General features: G+C 43.2%; 2 protein-coding genes across 4 annotated transcripts in view; both read left to right on the plus strand.

Annotated features, from left to right (window-relative positions):
* The first annotated feature begins 10 nt into the window (after positions 1-10).
* APOO (apolipoprotein O) overlaps positions 11-19,767 on the plus strand; it is a 56,877-nt gene continuing 37,120 nt past the window's right edge. Inside the window, exon 1 of one of the 3 annotated variants that reach the window (XM_060087137.1) lies at positions 11-237. In XM_060087137.1, the coding sequence (XP_059943120.1) occupies positions 229-237 (9 nt within the window). In that variant the 5' untranslated portion in view covers positions 11-228. The remainder of the gene's footprint in view (positions 238-19,767) is intronic. The other 2 variants (XR_009530868.1, XR_009530869.1) reach the window with 2 other exon arrangements.
* Positions 16,773-17,371, plus strand: LOC132481868 (peptidyl-prolyl cis-trans isomerase A-like). Its single transcript, XM_060086747.1, has 2 exons — positions 16,773-16,856; positions 16,924-17,371. Exons 1-2 carry the CDS (start codon positions 16,788-16,790, stop codon positions 17,347-17,349), a joined length of 495 nt encoding a protein of 164 aa, XP_059942730.1. The 5' UTR covers positions 16,773-16,787; the 3' UTR covers positions 17,350-17,371.

The following is a 19,767-nucleotide window of genomic DNA, read 5'->3' on the forward strand; positions in this document are numbered from 1 at the left end:
TCGCTCGCCGATCAAGGCGCGACGCGCTGCAGCCTCAGCGTCGCGGTTTCCAGCCTAGGCTTCCGAGCTAATCTTTGGTCGGATCGAATTGGCTGTACGGCCGTCACCCGCACCGAGGCCTATTTGCGGTCGGAGGAATCGGGCCCTAGCCGGCCACCGTAGCCACCTCTCTGTAGTGGGCGGGGTCAAGGCCGGGTGACCCCTGACGGAGCCGCCGCTGCCAGCGACATGTTCAAGGTGAGAGAGTGGAGCCGGGTCACAGCTGTTACCGCCCCTTCCCGGCCTCCCGGAGCCCTCCCCGCGCTCTCGTGGGCCTCTCCGGGGACCAGGCCCGGCTTGCCTCGAGGTTTTTCCCCCCTCCGGGCCCGCTGCGTCCCGGCCCCGCAGTTCATTCACTGGTCCGCGTGAAGCGAGGCGCTGCCGGGCGGAGGCGTGAGACCCGGGGGTGGGTGGGTGGAGCCCTTTGGGTTGTGCTTTCGTGAATAAAACACTTAAAAAATTAAAGTACAAAGTATCCACCCTCCGTTTGGTGCCCTCTTGGGTTCGTGAGTAGGGTTAGGCCACCTCAGGGCACTGCGGGGTTCGGTTCTGGTTGCCTGACAAGGTCAGGTTTCAGAACCTGGTGTATAAATGGGGGAGGGTCACCTAAGGAGAAGCTGCTGCAGGAGGTCTGGGAGGCTGGCATGGGAATGGCTGGGTGAGAGGGAGAAGTTGGAACTTCTCTACCATTTTCAGTGAACAGTATATAGTATGGATAGGCCAACTCCCTTCTTTACATTCTATGAACCCGTGTCATTTGAAAGAAATACACTTTTACAGGGAAGACTGTTTCGAAAATCTGTACACATGAAGGTGTTATTCTCCTAGTTTTAAAAAAAGTAAATGATATTTTCTATCATGAAAAACAAATCACAGGCTACTAGAGTCTACAAAATCGAGTCTTGAAGAAGCAGTGCACCCATAAAATATTGCTAATGAAGTCTCAGAATTGCACTACTCATTTAAAAGTCTTATTGAGCTTCTGCAATGTGCTTTGGGTGCATTAGGAAAGACAATAAAATCAGAACATGGATTTGGCCATCCAGTCCTGGCATTGCCACTTTCTAGCAGTGTCACCTTGGACAAGTCACTTAACCTCTCTGAGCCTGTTTTCCTATTGGTGAAATTGGGGAAATAACATCTACCTCAGGGTTGTTATAAGGAATAAATAAATCAGTATGTGTTAAGCACTTGAAAGAGGTCCTGGCACATAGAAGTGATAACCAAGTATTTGCTTTTATTTTGTTTTCAGGGAGCTCACCGTTTAGTTAGGACAACAGATCCCATAAGAAACTTGGTTCATTTGATAAATTTGTGTTGAACATCTATTATGTGCTAGGAGCTCGGTTCAGTTTTAAGGTTGGAACAACAAAGGATATGCTGTGATCAGTTTATATGGTTATCAATGTACTGTGGTAGTAAAAAGAGCAGGATCTGTCTTACCAGGGGTTTGTGGTTATTGGCCCTTTAGAGGGTCTGTGAATAGCATTCAGGGGGTCCGTGAACTCTGAGGGGAAAAAATACTCTTTTTCACTAATCTTTCACTGCAGTTTAGCATTTCCTTCAGTTGTGAATGTAGGTAACTGTTCGTTATCTATTTCCGGATAACGACCTTAAAACAACAATGATTTATTATTTCTCACCATCTATAGGTTGGCTGGCCAGTTCTGCTGGCATCTCCCAGTGGCTGAATTCAGCTGGTGCTAGACTATGAGGTGGACTTATTCCCATATCTGTGGGCCTAGGGCCCCTCAGTGTGGCTATCTTGGGCTTCCTAACATGGTTACTGGGTTCCAAGAAGGCTAGTCCTGATGCTAAACACCTGCTTGCATCATATTTGTTGATGTCAAAATGAGTCATATGGCCAAGCGCAGAGTCAATATGGTGGGGGACTACACAGAGCATGGATGTGAGGACATGTGGTTGATTGGGAGCAATTCATTTAATAAGCTACTACAGCAACAAACTACAGTGGTATTAGTACCTGTCACCAGTCGAAGTTAACAGGACCAGTGCATGTCACAGACATTTTCATGTCACATTACAGTTGTTGCAGATCTCCAAATATCATTTATGCTCATCACTACATCAAAGTTATAGGAGTTATGACTCACTACTAGATCTTTTTAGTATTAATGAGCTAATAAAGAAGCACATATTACTGTATCAGATTTTGGGTCTTAAAACAATTATATTGCACATTTATTGGCATTTATGCAATTAGAAGCATTATTTTGAGAAGGGGTCCATAGGGCTCACCAGACTGCCAAAGAGGTCTATGGCACAAAAAAGGCAAGGAACCCCTGGGGACTTGAGGGGGGACAAGTTTTGAGAGACAGGAGTTCCTCAGGTGGATGAGCTGGGGAACAGCAGCAGCGGTACTCCATTGAGGAAGTGCCCGTAGCTCAGCTGTGCTGTGTCAAGGAAAAGCTAAAGGGAGCTGAAACTGTTGAAATATGTGCTTTGAGTAGAAAAACTCACGACAAGCCTTGGTGGATACCAAAATGTAAGGAGGAGGAAGAGGAAGAGGGGAGGCCAGAGATTTTCGAGAAGCAACTTTTGATAAGTAGAAGTAGGAGCACAAGAGTGATGTTTAGAAAATTAAGGGAGGAAAGTTTCAAGGACAGGCTTTGTTAGGGTGCTTCCAGTTGGGAAAACCCAATTGCTTAAATAGCAAGGAAAATTATCTCACAAAGTCCAGAGGAAGGGTGGACTCCAGTGGGTCAACGATGTCCTCAAGGTCCGCATCTCTTTTCTTGGCTTTCCGAAGTAAGATTGGTTCCGCTTATGGTTGCAAGATGACTGCCAGTAACATATGCTTTCCCATCCACTAGAGCAAGAGAAAGAGAGAGGACAAAACTCCCAGACTTGGATTACACTCTTCAGTCTGATTGGACCAGCGCCCCTGACCCAATAGCCAGTGCCAGGGGAATGCCATGCCTTGATTGGCTTAGACTAAACAGGATCAGCTCAGGATGGGATCACTACATTAATCACCTGGGAGAGAAATGAATCCATGAACACAGTGGGGGAATGGAGACTGGATGTGCAGCGACAATGTCTATTACAGAAACATGAGATAGATGGGTTTGGAGAAGTGTTCACTGTTTGGGGCAATTTGGTTGGAAGGCTTTCACAATGTTTATACATGTAGGTTTACTGATGGTAGTGAAAGCCAGATTAATATGGGTTGGTGGCTGGAAGACGAGTAAATGGGGTTTATAAGCTTGACTGTCAAGGGAAGGAGGGAGAATATAGTAACTAGAGGGACATGTTTGGTCAAGATTCTAGAGTTGTTTTGTGGTTGTTCCAGTATTCAAGATTTGGCAATGTTTATGGCCTCGGGAGGAATGTAGGGAGGGAACTTTTATAAAAGAGAATCCCTTAGCTTTGAAAAGGAGGAGAGATAGTCCCTTCCACCTGTGAGATGAAAGGGAACGAAGGATGGCAGTAATTGTAGACTAGTGGTTCTCATCTGGATGGTACCACCTGCCTCGAGCGTGTTTTAGAAACTTGGTTGGTTCTTCACATCTTTAATTTAGTTGTGTTGAACATTCATATGCTGAAATATAATGCTTATAAGTCTCTCCTTTTTGTTCTCCATTGTGTAACCGTCCAGTTAATATATGGGTCTCTCTCTCTTTTTTTTTTGGACTTAAGTATGTAGGTGGGTGGTGAATTTTACTTCAAGATAGAGTTACTTAGAAAATTATTTGTCATAAAATGGCGGTGTCAGGTGTAGTAGGTGAGGACCAGTGCTTCTCAAGCTTCCATGTGCATGCGACTCTTGTTAAAATGCAGATTCTAATCCAGGAGGTCTGGGTGGGGGCCTCAGAGTCTTCATTTTCTAACAAGCTCCCGGGTGATGTAGATGCTGCTCGTCTCCTGTCATACTTTGAATAGTAAGAACTTAGGCAAACTGGTAGATGAATGGTTTCTTGTGTTTTCCAGGTGAGTGATTTTATGAGTGTGGTGGGATTTGGAAGAGGCATTGACCAAAGAACAAAAAAGATAAGTGAGAGGCTTTGAGGGCGCTGCTGAGAACTGCTACTGGCCGTCTTTCATGATTGCAGCCTGGGAGTGGGGCTGAGCACATGGTAGGGCTTGATCAGGTTTGAGAGTTATCAGCTTGGGTCAACTAGGACTGGAGGGCAGAAGAGTTGATAGTATAGGTGTTGGTGGAAAAAGTACAGTTTGTGTGGCTAGTAATGTGCATATACAATTAAAACATTTGTGTTTTAACCATTGTTTTGATCTAGCTATCCATCTTCAAGTCAGTAGGGGGCACTGGTGGATCACAAAACACATTTGAAAAGCTGCCCAGTGTTTGCATTCTATTGCAGGAAGCAGCTTTTCCAGGTGCTGCTGCAAGAAACTTGAATACTGACTACATACACCCAATCTTAAGATTCATGTTACTAGATTTCATTTGTTGCACAAATGTTTATCACAGTTCATCTGTGGGCTGGGCACTCTGCGGTACCTTGGCAGGTATAAATGAAAAGACCCATTTTTTACCTAGGAGAGAGTCCCACAGTTTGGCCACATATCAGAATTACTTGTGAGACAGTTTCCAAGGCCCTGCCCATGGGTCGGATTTAGTTTTTAAGTGAGGTCCAGGAATCTCTAGTTTTGAAAAAGCCTCCCAGGTGACTGTAAAACTTGGATTTCAGGAGCTCACAATGTAATTAGTGGCACAGACAGGAACAGTTCATTCAGATGCAGTGGTATAAGTGCTCTGATGTAAAAGGGTTGGGGAAATGTAGAGCAGTAGGTCTCAACCTTGACTGCATATTAGATCCACCTGGGTTGCTTTTATAAGTCCCTGTGCCCAGACTGCACCCAGACCAGTGCTATCAGAATCTCTGGGGTTGAGATTTAGGCATCTAGTTTATAGGGCATATAGGGCATGTAGCCAGCCTTGAGAACTACTGACTTAGAGGAACAAGCACCAGCAGGGGGCATCAGGAGACTTGATAGAGGAGAACATGCCTTTGAAGCTGAGCAGACATGGTTGAAAGGGCCTTCCAAGCAGAGCAGAAAAGCTCATGCAGGAACACAGAAGTGAGAGTTCAGTGCCAAGTTAAAACCGTGTTACCTAGGGTGAGACACTAAAGTGTCTCTGTAGCCACTCTAGCTGTGTCCTCATCTATAAAACAAGGATAAGACTAGTACCAACCTTAAATTGTTGCGTGGATTAAATTAACTCAGACCCAAAGTTTAGCACAGTGTTTGGTACAAAGTAAGTTCTCTGTAAATGTGAGCTATTAATAACTTTTAGTTGGCGTCTTGTAGGAGGCTGCTACGGTAGTGTTACGGTGGTGCACAGTCTTGGGACTTTCCAAAAGTAGTTTTTAGTGTCAAATCTTGGTAGTTCATTGGATGTGGCAGAGTTGGGAGAAGGAGAATTTAAGGATGCTGCCCAGGCTTTTGGCTTGGAAAATTGAGTGGCTCTTAGAACTGTTGATTGAGATGGGAAAGTGGAAGAAGGCTGAGTTGGGTTTGCGGGGAGGTGATAACTTGCTTTTGAATAGGTTGGACTTGGAGAAGTATCTGTGGACATTAAGAGGTGGTAATCAGTTGACATGGAATACAGGAGTGAGGAGTTTTCCTGAGAGAGATGTGGGCTGGAGATGGAGGAATCATCAGATGCTTCAAGGGCCAGAAGATGGCCTAGTGAAAGCTGGTCTGCATCACTTCCTTCCTGAAGGACAGAGATGTGAGCTCCGCTCAGAGCTCACTGCTCATAGGAACCTGAGGTGACCGTATCCTTGGCTATAAGGCATTATTACCTATTGTGGCTGTTTGGTCTTGATGTAATGCCTTTATTGCCTATCTTTCTGAAATAAATTTTCTTTTTTCTTTTTTTGGCTGTGTTGGGTCTTCTTTGCTGAGCACAGGCTTTCTCTAGTTGCGTTGAGCGGGGGCTGCTCTTCGTTGCGGTGCGTGGGCTTCTCACTGCAGTGGCTTGATGGCTTCTTGTGGCGGAGCACGGACTCTAGGCGTGCAGGCTTCAGTAGTTGCAGCACACAGGCTCGGTAGTTGTGGCACGCAGGCCCTAGAGCGCACGGGCTTCAGTAGTAGCGGCACGCGGGCTCAGTAGTTGTGGCTTGCGGGCTTTAGAGTGCAGGCTTCAGTAGTTGTGGTGCACGGGCTTAGTTGCTCCACGACACGTGGGATCTTCCTGGACCAGGGCTCGAACACATGTCCCCTGCATTGGCGGGCAGATTCTTAACCACCATGCCATCAGGGAAATCCTGAAATAAATTTTCTTATCGTGAATAGTATGTTACTAGTACAAACTAAGGGGAGAATTACACTGATAACTGGAAAAGAAAAATCATCTGTAAATTGGAAAAGTACTGTAAGTTTATTTTACTTGAATATTGTTTTAAATGTCACATATTTTGAAAGATAATAAAGATTTTTTGCCCTTACAGTTAAAACATCTCTGAGGGAATTCTCCTTGAGGAATTATAGTTTGTATCAGTTAATTTTCCCCAGTAATGCTTAAGTGGAAATTTATGGTTAGTGCATACAGCATGAAACTTTATGTGGATATTTTCAGGGGAAAAAAAAACTCAGTCTAGAGGTATATTTTAGAATTTGGAAGCTATTTGTTTTTCACTTTTGCTGAGTTTTTCCTGATTTTTGCATGGCCTTATGCCAGTTTTATTAGAAAACTGGAACAGTGCCAGTTTCTTAATTTAGTGGGTTTTAAAACTTGTGTTCATTGTACACTAAAACTTGTAGAAGGAAGAATTTAGAGCAAGGGTTGTAGAGTTTTCATTATGCCAAGAGCCTATAACTTTGAATATTAAGCTATATTTTCATAATACCATTATAGACAGTAAGTTGTATTTTGAATGAATATTGTTTTAAAGGCACTTTAAATACAGTAACGCTTTGTCTTCCTACTTCTTTCTAAATCTTTGAAGCAATACAGCGTGTTTTGTTCAAAGCCCACACTGGCTCCAACTTAAGGACGTCTTTGTTTGCTTGGGTGAGGATGAGGAGCCCTCTGTGGGAGCTAGAGATAGGTTCACAAGTGCATGTTCATTGCTTTAGTTGGGAGGGATACCCAGTGGTTTCTTTTTTTCAGATGTTCCTATTCATTCCTTTGAACAGTCTTTTTAAGTAGGATATATGAAAACAATAAAGGTTCATTTTTGTTTTTTCCCCCATTCCATAGACGTCAGTCCTTGTGAAATAACAGCCTGCTTTTCTTTGTGCTTGCTGAAATGAATATCCTCTCCCATTAGAGGTGCTGCTTCGTGTGTCGTATTATGACATGGGTTAAACTGGTGAGTGAGTAAGTAAGAACCAAGTGATACAGGGACTCCAACAAGTTTCCTAAATCGTTTGTTGATGGCTTACCTCACTTGGCAAATATTGACTGAGCCTGTTTGTGGAGTCACATCTTTCGGGAGCACTGTTAAAAATTGCTGTGTTTAGTCCAAATATTGACTTCTCTTGTTTTTGTTCTTTATTTTCACAGAGATTTTCATTATGAATCCAGATTGTCATCAGCTGAATTGAGCCTTGCCCATGATTTTTTTTCCAAAAGAATGTTGTAGTTTTCTTTTCCTTAAAGAAGGAAAAGCCTGTGAATAACTGAGATGAGGTTGAAGGCAGTTTGTTGTCAGTGAGTTCGGCATTCTCTGTGCACACAGCGGTCTATTAGGAAACGAAACTTGGGTCTAGAGAGACTTTACTTTGACAGAATACCTCTTCCTCTTAGAAAATGGAATTTTTTTTAGTTGTTTGAAAATGTAGAAGCATTTGAAAGGCAAATCTTGAAGTAAATGTTCCTCTGTGATTTTTTTTCCTGCCTATATTTCCTTAACTCATTAAAGATTGAATGGATCTTGGGATGCCATTCCAAGAGAGAAAAGAAATATATATATATTTTGGAGTTTTAGGTAAGCATTGTTAAGTTTCTGTCTGAATGAGGAAGTTCAAAATAAATTTGCAACATCGTGAATTATGTGTCATCTGTGTTCCAAGACTGTGAAACCAGTACAGCCCAAGCAGATGACTCAGAACCTGCCTGAACGAACAATTATCTCACTCTTTGGCTCTGACATTTCCTTCCTGTTTATCAAACAAGTTTATTATTTTTTTGCATGAATTTAACAAAATCCAGTGATTATTTTTAAAGGTGAAACAATTGCAAATGAAACATACTTGCTTTGCTTTGCTGACCTAATTTTGGGTGAATTCTGCCCTCCAAAGATAAAATAGAAGCTGGTTTTCTCTTTTAAAAAAAAAAAGATAATGTTAATCTTGAAAACAGCCTTGTTTTTTTTTTTTCTTCACTTATCTCTTTAGACCACAGTGTGTTTATAGTGGATAAGGAAGAACTAGGAAATATCAGTTACCCCAGTACAGAATTACAGAATTGAAAGTTTATCATAAGATAGTTCTATGTTTGTCATAGTTGGAAGACAGTTTTTCTTTTTGTTGGTTAAAGTCTGAACTCTTAAAATATTGGCTTCATAATCCATTCACTATGAAACAGATTGAAATGATTGTGGTTTGTCTTGTTGTTGTTGAAGTGTAAGTGCTCCCAGATTTATACATCCAAATGAGTGCCTGTCAAAACAGTCGTTATTGAGAGGACAGATTTAATTATCTGGTCAATACATCTCTTCCAAACACGCCGTCACTGATCGATATATTTGTTCCAGAAATATCATCCCTGATCAAAACATTTTGTCCCTTTTCATTTGGAGTTACCGTCATACTCTCTGACAGATTCTTTAGAATATCCTCAGGAGCCAGCTATTTTTGTTTCTTGCATGTTACAAAACAAATTAATATTCATTGCAAAAACTTCAGGAAATTCAGTTAATACTGAAGAATCACCCTTAATCCTACCACCTGTAGATAACCATTGTTAACATCGTTTTCAGACTCATTTCTGGGCATACTTAAATAGACCTCCTCAGTTTAACATTTTCAAAAACCTCACAAATCCTTCCCCCTCTTTTTAAAACAATCTAATTTCTTTCATTTTCTAATCTGCTTTTATTTTGAATATATTGAGACTGATTTTCTTACAGGCTTAAAATTTGATGTGAAGGCATTTAGAAATGGAAGCTGTATGATCACATTAAAAGTATATTTCCTTTATTAATTTGTTGTATAAATAGTTACAGTGAGTTCTGATATGATCCATCAAGATTACTGCTTTGGAGAGAAAATACTTATTTTTGAGGAGGAGGAGGCATACTGTTTATTTATTTTTTCTGGTTGCATTTTTTTTAAGTTCCATAGTTTTTAATTATGCTGATAAAACCCACATAACATAAAATTTACCATCTTAACCATTTTTAAGTGTACAGTTCAGTTGTGTTACATATATTCACATTGTTGTGGAAAAGATCTCCAGAACTTTTTCATGTTGCCAAACTGAAATTCTGTACCCATTAAACAAAAACTCCCCATTTTCTCCTCCCCCACAGCTTCTGGTAACCACCGGTCTGCTTTCTGTTTCTATGAATTTGACTACTTTAGACACTTCATATAGATGAAATCATACAGTATTTGTCTTTTGTGACTGACTTATTTCTCTTAACATAATATCCTCCAGGTTCTATATAATACTTCATTGTATGTATATACATTTTATTTATCCATGCATCTGTCCATGGACACTTGGGTGACTTTTCACCTTTTGGCTGTTGTGAATAATGCTGCTATGAACGTGGGTGTGCGGATACATCCCTGAGACCCTGCTTTCAATTCTTTTGGATGTATACTCAAAAGGGGAGTTGCTGAATTATATGGTAATTCTATTTTTAATTTTTTGCAGAACCTCCATATTGCTTTCCTTAGTGATTGCACCATTTTATAATCCCACCAACAGTGCACAAGGGTTCCAGTTTCTCTATATCTTCTCCAACACTTGTTATTTTCTGTTTTTTTGATAGTGGCCATCCTGAGGGGTATGAGGTAAGAAAATACCTATTTTAAAAATTGTATAACTAATGCTGAAATAACTTATAAAAAGTGAAACAGTACAGTTACGATAATTATATGGTTCCCATCATCTGCTTCCCTCTAATTCTCTTCTCAGAGAAAGCCTCTGTTACCAGTTTGGTGTATGGCCCTCCAGATTAGAAAGGATTGCTGTATAAAATGTAGGTACTGTACTGAATGCTCACTATGGGGGGAGGCATATTCTTTTGATCTTTGGAGATTATGGACTCATTTAGTTTCTCTTTTTTTTTTTTTTTTTTTTTTTTTGCGGTACGCGGGCCTCTCACTGTTGTGGCCTCTCCCGCTGCAGAGCACAGGCTCCGGACGCGCAGGCTCAGCGGCCATGGCTCACGGGCCCAGCCGCTCCACGGCATGTGGGATCCTCCCAGACCGGGACACGAACCTGTGTCTCCTGCATCGGCAGGCGGACTCTCAACCACTGCGCCATCAGGGAAGCCCTAGTTTCTCTTTATTAATTCAGTTTATGACACATTACTAAGGACAGCAATGCAGCCTGATGTGGGCAAAATTGTTGATTGTTTTCATCATTTTGTTTTACCCTAAATTCTTTTACATAATTTATTTTTTGTTTTATGTTCTTTTTTTAGAACAAGAATAACCTCAAAAGTATTGTCACTTTTCATAGACCTTTAAAAATCCCTATCAGGGCTTCCCTGGTGGCGCAGTGGTTGAGAGTCCGCCTGCCAATGCAGAGGACACGGGTTTGTGCCCCGATCCGGGAAGATCCCACACGCCGCGGAGCAGCTGGGCCCGTGAGCCATGGCCGCTGAGCCTGCGCGTCCGGAGCCTGTGCTCCGCAATGGGAGAGGCCACAACAGTGAGAGGCCCGCTTACGCGCCCCCCCCCCCCCCCCCCCGCGAAATCCCTATCAGATTTTTACCTCTTAAACAACTGAAAAGAATCAGATTAAAAGCATTTTGTTTTTAAATGAAAAATGCTTTCAGGTGGAAATTTTTGCAGAAAAGGTTGATTGAGGATCAAAGAAGCAGTGTAACATTTAGGGAAGAAATACATAATTGTGTCTCATTTCCTGTAAATAGAGGAATATCTAGTTTTATTTTTTTCCATAATTAAAAACATTTATTTTATTTATTTATTTTTGGCTGCATCGGGTCTTCGTTGCTGCGCACGGGCTTTCTCTAGTTGTGGCGAGCCAGGGCCACTCTTCGTTGCAGTGCACGGGCTTCTCATTGTGGTGGCTTCTCTTGTTGCAGAGCACGGGCTCTAGGTGCTTGGGCTTCAGTAGTTGTAACACGTGGGCCCAGTAATTGTGGCTCGCGGGCTCTAGAGCACAGTCTCAGTAGTTGTGGCACACGGGCTTCGTTGCTCCACAGCATGTGTGATCTTCCCAGACCAGGGCTCGAACCCATGTTCCCTGCATTGGCAGGTGGATTCTTAACCATTGTGCCACCAGGGAAGTCCCACCTCATCTGATCTTGATATTAAAAGGGAACTTGTGGATTGAGAATGTTGATATGAAGCAGTCATGGTTTATGGTTGCTGTATTTGCTCCATCTAGAGATTGTAGCTACTTATGAGTATAGCTGAAAAGACTGTAGTGTGTCAGAAATCATCCTCATGTTCCAAACCTTTGTTTCTTTTGTTACTGCTCTTTACAGAGGCTGTTCCTAGTGACGCTGAGTCTTTACATCAATCTGTTGGGTGACTTTGTTTAAAAAAGAAGGAAGGCAGGCAGAAAGGCATAAACTTTGTTGATTCTGCCTTCTCTCTACAGTTGTTTCCCAGAATTTCCAGTCGTGGTGCATTATTCCTTTTTCTGTGTTACTCCTGTCCTTTTTCTGGTAATGCACTTATCACAAGTGTGTAATTATTCATTTATCCACTTTATTAGATTGTGGAGGCAGAGACCACATCTTACTGTCTTTGAAGTCTATTTTCATTGTTTCATTAAAGAGTTGCTTTGATGTTGTCCTTTGTGTGTCTTGTAAGGCTATTAAATGAGGTAGGGAAACCCAGAGAAAAAGAGGTTTTTGGAGAAAGAGAGTTCATTATGAGGTAGCAATTGAAAAACCTGGTGAAGATGTCCATGGGGAGTTAGACACACAAGCCTGAGCCTTAGGGAGTGGCCAGGCCTGGGAATACTGATGTGGGTATCAGTAGCATAGGGCGGGAGTTGAAGAGTTAGATTTAAGTGAAATTGCTCTGGAGTGAGAAGAGGGTTGGTTAAGTACTACCCTGACTCGTCAGCCTTGAAGAGATGGGCAGACAGAGGAAGAGAAGGCCCAAAGAGAGATGGAAGGAGTGCCCTACAAAACTTATAGAATGGAGCTAGAGTAGAAACTTGGAAACCAAAGGAAGAGAGAGTTTGAAGATGGTGGCGTGGTCACCAGTTTCAGGGTACAACTGAGGTGCCAGATGTCCATTGGAGTTTAGTTACTGGGAGGCCATTGGTGGCTTTGGGAAGGCCAGTTTTAGATATCTTGAGTAGTGAGGGGAGGAGGGAATAAAGCAGAGAAAGCAGGCAGAATCTATCTTTCTAACTTTGTGTTGACATATAACATACATACAGGAAGGTGCACAGATCACAAGGAATTTTTGCAAACTGACCATACTGGTATATCTTGCACTCGAGAAGCCTTCAGGGCCCTTCTAGTCACTCCCCAGCTTGCTAAGGATATCCATTATTCTGCCTTCTAACCAGTCTTTTTTAAAAAATAATTTTGTCAGTGGAGGGAGATAGAAGAATAGGGTGATAGTTAGAAAGGGGATTAGGGGTGGAGGGTATTGTTTGTGTTGTGTTTAAGATGGGAAAGATTTTCTTGAATGTGAATAAATCCCATAACTTCTCTAGACTGGTTGACCAGTCACTGTTTCTTTTTATGTTTAGGACAGTTTTCATCTCATTCTTTCAAATATTTTTAAAAGTAAGTACGATTGCGTGTTTATACAAACTTAAGTTGAATAACTGTTCCCCAAGCATCTGCTTTTAGAATAGTGGTTTTCTAAACTTGGCTGATTGTGCGAATAGATTCTTGGGACTCTCTTAGGTTTACTGAGTCAGATACTCTGGGGGAAGGCAGTGGAATCTGTGATTCTAAAAAACTCCCCAGGTGATCCTGAAACTTTTTATGTTACACAGTCCTGGAAAGTGAGGCTTACGTTTTATCGAAAAGGAAACTGGTGTATGTATGTATATATTTTAAATTTATTTTACTGAAGTATAGTTGATTTAAAATGTTATGTTGGGCCTCCCTGGTGGCGCAGTGGTTAAGAGTCCGCCTGCCGATGCAGGGGATACGGGTTCGTGCCCCGGTCTGGGAGGATCCCATATGCCGCGGAGCGGCTGGGCCCGTGAGCCATGGCCGCTGGGCCTGCGCATCCGGAGCCTGTGCTCCGCAACGGGAGAGGCCACAACAGTGAGAGGCCCACATACCGCAAAAAGAAAAAAAATAAATAAAAAAAAAATAAAATAAAATGTTATGTTAGGAAACTGGTATATATTTTTATTGGAAGGTCTAATAAAATAATAGATCTGTAATTGTGGGGGAATAAAAGTATACCCTTTTTTTGTTTATTTATTTTTGGCTGTGTTGGGTTGTCATTGCTGCACACGGGCTTTCTCTGGTTGCGGCAAGTGGGGGCTACTCTTCCTTGCGATGCGCGGGCTTCTCATTGCAGTGGCTTCTCTTGTTGCGGAGCATGGGCTCTAGGCACGCGGGCTTCAGTAGTTGTGACTTGCGGGCTCTAGAGCGCAGGCTCAGTAGTTGTGGCGCACGGGCTTAGTTGCTCCGTGGCATGTGGGATCTTCCTGGACCAGGGCTCGAACCCATGTCCCCTGCATTGGCAGGCGGATTCTTAACCACTGCACCACCAGGGAAGCCCAAAAGCATACCCTTCTTAATAATGAGAGAGACTATATACTGGGTTTTCCGTGAAGTTGATAGAGAAAGCAAATTGTCAGGGTTTTGAGCCCCACCATTCCTGAGCATCCTTGAATAATTCTGAGGGTGGCTTGTTCAGTTTGAGAGTTTGATTTGTCCTTGAAGCAGTTTTACTGGGACACAATCAGGAAGTGGTCCTGGAACTAGAGTTCTGAGCAGTACACTTTTATTTGCAAAACAAGGATAGTTTAGCCTTCTGGGTACCCATTATGATCTGAGTGTAACCTCACCTGATTCATATCTTAGTTAACTGTGTACAAGAATCTGCCCTTGATGCTAGAGCTGAAGGCTAAACTCAATCTTATGCCTCAGTCTTAAAAAACATTTTTTTTTAAAGTTGTAACCTGGGGCTTCCCTGGTGGCGCAGTGGTTGAAAGTCCGCCTGCCGATGCAGGGGACACGGGTTTGTGCCCCGGTCCGGGAAGATCCCACATGCCGTGGAGCGGCTGGGCCCGTGAGCCATGGCCGCTGAGCCTGTGCGTCCGGAGCCTGTGCTCTGCAACGGGAGAGGCCATAACAGTGAGAGGCCCGCGTACCACACACACAAAAAAAAAAAGTTGTAACCTGAGTTTTTTTGAGTAAACTCATAAGCTTCCTGGAAACTCTGTAAGGGCAGGGACCATGTCTGCTTAAGTGTTGTGTCCTGTTTAGCATGGTACCTGATGTGGAATAGGTATGTAATAAATATTTGTTTTTGAAATAAAATTCTAGTTGACCACTTCTAATTGTTATATCATACATAACTCTGCTTCCCTAGCCAGATTTGTTTTGTTCTCATCAGTCCTTGATGAGCTCCAGTGGAGAGAGTAAGAAGCAAAAGCCTTTTAGACAGTGGTGACTTAGTCCTTTACAACACTTCTTGTTAGGGCTCCATCCAACCAACTGCCAATCCTGGTGCTCAGTTTCCGTTGATAATTAAGCGCTCTGAGGACTGAACAAAAGTTGAGAGCAAAGAGAGTCCAGAGGTCTAAGATGGAGAATATACCTTGATAGGCAGAGTATATAAGATATCTTGCTGGGGAATATAATCAGACAGAAAGAAAGAGTGTTTAACCACATGAGCCAGGGAACTCGGTGGCACTCCCTCTGAGGTTTGCAAAGCTCAGGGTCACCAACTCACCTGTTTCCCCTATGACTGTGGGTCTCTTACAGCTATATTTAAAAGCTCAAACAAGCCAATACGTTGGGTCCTTAATCTGAGACCCTCAACTAGCTGAATTCCAGGAGGGGCATCTAGTGACTGAAGGGCACACTCCAGAGGATAGGCTGGATGTAAAGCAATGCAGCCTTTGGATCTAGTTAGTCTGTAGCTGTAGCTTAGCACTCATTGAACATACAGCTCTTAACAGAGTGGGCTTGACTTTGATCTAGCAAGCCAAACTCATCTAATCCAAAGTAGAGAATGTTTAATCAGCTCTTGGAAGGTGCATGTGTACCCAGTTTCTGAGCCAAGCTATCTGCCCTGGTTGGAGAGTGAGCCTGGCAAACAAGGATTCTCAAGGACTGTCACTTGGGACAGTGAGTGCTCAGGCCATGGGTACACACAGTCTAGAGGTTCCAGCCCCTCATCAGAAGAGGTCCAGGGGAGATCTCACTTCCCAGGAGGTATTTTCATTCTGGTTGTACCATAATGGGTCAGGACCCCTCATGGAGAGAGAAAGCCTTTGTGTTCGTGTCTCACAAGGCAACCCAACAGGAGTACCCATGGGAGAAACGGTGATAAAGCTAGAGTTTTAGTGATTATGACCCAGTTGGTTAAATCTTTCTTCAGGAGATCTAACTTCCAGATTCATATTCTTTTTCTTCCTTGGGTAGACAAAAGGTTGAAGAAGAAGATTCTTTGCCCCCTTTTTATTTATTTATTTATTATTTTTTTTTTTTTTTGCAGTACGTGGGCCTCTCCCGTTGCGGAGCACAGGCTCCAGACGCGCAGGCTCAGCGGCCATGGCTCACGGGCCCAGCTGCTCCGCGGCATGTGGGATCTTCCTGGACTGGGGCCCGAACCCGCGTCCCCTGCATCAGCAGGCGGACTCTCAACCACTGTGCCACCAGGGAAGCCCTTTGCCCCCTTTATTGCCCTCACACTTTCCTGGGGTGATCTCTGCCCATTTTAACAGACTTTCCTTCTTAAATTCTGATATTGAATGGGTTAGCCTGTATAATCAATATGAGCTATAACAAATTATGATAGCCACCCAGTAGGGACTCAGCATTGAGAATCCCCATTTGTGATAACATCTGGTCAAGGCAAGATGGGGTAGTCTCTCACTATGAGGAGCTCTCTTTGATGCCAAAAAAGAAAGTGAACCACCCAAGATGCTGGATAGTGCATCAGTGTCAGGCTTGTCTGCCTGTGGATCTTTTACCCAGGCTCTTCCTGTGAGTTTCCATTGCACAGGTCAGTACCACCTAGATCCTTACCATGGTGAGGTGTATGGCTGACTCCTTCCTAAGAATGACCCTTGACCTGCAGTTCCCACCCATATTTTGGCATAAACTTGACATGGTTTAGGTCTATGTGGATTTTTTTTGACATGCAATTTACATACAGTGAGATGCACAGATTGTACGTTGTACAGATTGTGCAACAATTTGAGTTTTGAAAGCGTATACACCTTCTGTAACTCACACCCAATGAAGATATAGATCATTTCTGTCACTGCAGAAAGTTCCCTTGTGCCCCCTTCTTAGTAAGTCTACCCCATGCAAGCTTCACCTCCCAGGCATCGACTATTCTGATTTCTATCTCTGTGTATTAGGTTTAAGGCCGCAGATCTTAAAATCTAGATAGTGGCTGCTTTGCAGACGCCATCACCCCAGAACCTCCCACGCTGCCCAACCATGGTCAGCCCTACCGTGTTCTTTGACATTGCTATAGATGGTGAGCCCTTGGGCCGTGTCTCCTTCGAGGTAAGGGACCTGGAAACCAAGAAGTGACTGCTCATCCAATCCATAAAGCTATGTTAACAGATTGGAGCTGTTTGCAGACAAAGTTCCAAAGATAGCAGAAAACTTTCATGCTCTGAGCACTGGGGAGAAAGGCTTTGGTTATAAAGGTTCCTGCTTTCACAGAATAATTCCGGGATTTATGTGCCAGGGTGGTGACTTCACACGCCATAATGGCACTGGTGGAAAGTCCATCTATGGGGAGAAATTTGATGATGAGAATTTCCTCCTGAAGCATACGGGTCCTGGCATCTTGTCCATGGCAAATGCTGGCCCCAACACAAATGGTTCCCAGTTTTTCATCTGCACTGCCAAGACTGAGTGGTTGGATGGCAAGCGTGTGGTCTTTGGCAAGGTGGAAGAGGGCATGAATATTGTGGAAGCCATGGAGCGCTTTGGGTCCAGGAATGGCAAGACCAGCAAGAAGATCACCACTGCTGACTGTGGACAAATCTAACAATAAATTTGCTTGTGTTTTATCTTAAAAAAATCTAGATGGTGAGAGATATCAGAAAATAATATTTATTCATGTAAATTGGTGCTTCTCAAGGCGGGAGGATGCCCCCCAGGAGACTTTTGTCAATGTCTAGACACATTTTTGACTTATGGCTGGGAGTGGTTGGCAGTGGCATCTAGTGGGTAGAGGCCAGGGATGCTGCTAAGCTTCCTACAGTGCACAGGACAGCCTCGCAACAAAGGATGATCCAGCTCAAAATGTCGACAGTGCTGAGATTAATAAACCCTGAAGTAAACCTCTGCAGAGAGAATTGTGGCCTTGGGGAGTGTTAATCTCTGGATCTCCCAAGTCTCTGGGGATGAGGTTTGTTTTTTGTTTGTTTTGTTTTGTTTTGTTTGTTGAGAGCTTGCAGGAAACGGAAAGGGCAACTGCAAGAGGGACCTTTCTTGAGTGCTACCACCCTTGTGGCCACAGTTCTTGCTGTGGAATGGGAGTGACTAACAGGAGAAGAGGGAGATGAAGAAAACAACTTGGGCAATAAAAGGTCAGGCTTAGCATACTATTAAAACTAGAAAAATGGACAAGAGGGAAAAATAAAGTAGAAATTAATGACACCTAAAGTACAAGCAGCAAAATAAAAGATAAACAGGTGAGACTATATCAAACTGAAAAACCTCTGCACAGCAAAAGAAACCATCAACAAAGCGAAAAGACAACCTACAGAACAGAAAAAAATATTTGCACACCATGTATCTGATAAGGGGTTAATATCTAAAGTATATAAAGAACACATACAACTCAATAGCAAAAAACAAACAAATAACCCAATTAAAAAATGGGCAAAGGACCTGAGTAGACACTTCTCCAAATAAGATATACAAAAGGCCAGGAGGTACATGAAAAGATGCTCAACATCACAAGTCTTTTGGAAAATGCAAATTAAAACCACCATGAGATACCACCTCACCTCTGTTACAGTGGCCATCATCAAAAAGACAAGAGATGAGGGACTTCCCTGGTGGTCCAGTGGTTAAGAATCTGCCTTCCGATGTGGGGACGTGGGTTCGATCCCTGGTCAGGGAACTAAGATCCCCCATGCTGTGGGGCAACTGAGCCCACGCACCGCAACTACTGTGCACACGTGCTGCAAACTACGGAGCCCACACACTCTGGAGCCTGAGCGCCACAACTAGAGAGAGAACCTGCACGCCACAACTAGAGAAGCCCACGGCCCGCAATGAAGAGCCTGTGCACCGCAACGAAGATCCTCCATGCTGCAGCTGAGACCCAATGCAGCCAAAAATAAATAATAAAATAAGTAAATAAATATATATATTAAAAAAAAAGTTGAGATGAATGCTGGCATGGATGTGGAGAAAAGGGAACCCTTGTGCGCTGCTGATGGAATTGTAAATTGGTGCGGCTACCATGGAAAACAGTATGGAGGTTCTTCAAAAAAAATTTAAAATAGACCTACCATATGATCCAGCAATTCCACTTCTGGGAATATATCAAAAGGAAACAAAAACACTAACTCAAAAAGGTATCTGGGGACTTCCCTGGTGGCACAGTGGTTAGGAATCCACCTACCAGTGCAGGGGACATGGGTTCAATCCCAGGTCCGGAAAGATCCCACATGCAGTGGAGCAACTAAGCCCGTGCATCACAACTGCTGAGCCTGCACTCTGGAGCCCACGAGCCACAACTACTGAAGCTCATACGCATAGAGCCCGTGCTCCGCAACAAGAGAAGCTACTGCCATGAGAAACCTGCGCACCACAATGAAGAGTAGCCCCTGCTCGCCACAACCAAAGAGCTCTAGCATGCAGCAATGAAGACCCAACGCAGCCAAAAATAAATAGGTAAATTTATTAAAAAACGAAAAGAATTTAAAAGGTCAACACAAGGCATTATGTCAAATGAGGATGAAAAAGAGGACAACATGAACCCAAAATGCTTGGATGAGGAAGTAGGAAAAGGGGTGGGACACCAGCTATTGACGGTAAGAGAGGGAATCTGAGACAAAGTTGGGGCAGTGCCTGCCAGCTGGCTCAGTGGAAAGTCCCCAGTTTGAGTGTTGTCAGTAGGTTGTGGACAAACCCAGAAGGCAGAGAGCAGTGAGTTGGCACCTGTAGATACCAGCAGCCTCATAAGCCCTCTCCTGAGAAGTAGGGAGGGACCACACTGACTGTCAGCAGTGGCTCACTAACCTTTATCCTGGAAGCAAAAAAAATTAGTGGCAATATTGCCTGGAAATAAATATCTTTTAAGTATTCTACTTAATGCTTTAGGATGTGTTTATTTTTAAACCAGTTTAAGTAATAACCACTCCTTTTAAAAATAGCTTCTAGCTCTTTATTTGCTTCTGAAATATGGGTATTTCCTTTTTTGTGTGCGACTTCAGGCATACATTTAAAA

Source organism: Mesoplodon densirostris, chromosome X (assembly GCF_025265405.1).
Source record: "Mesoplodon densirostris isolate mMesDen1 chromosome X, mMesDen1 primary haplotype, whole genome shotgun sequence".
NCBI lineage: Eukaryota > Metazoa > Chordata > Mammalia > Artiodactyla > Ziphiidae > Mesoplodon > Mesoplodon densirostris.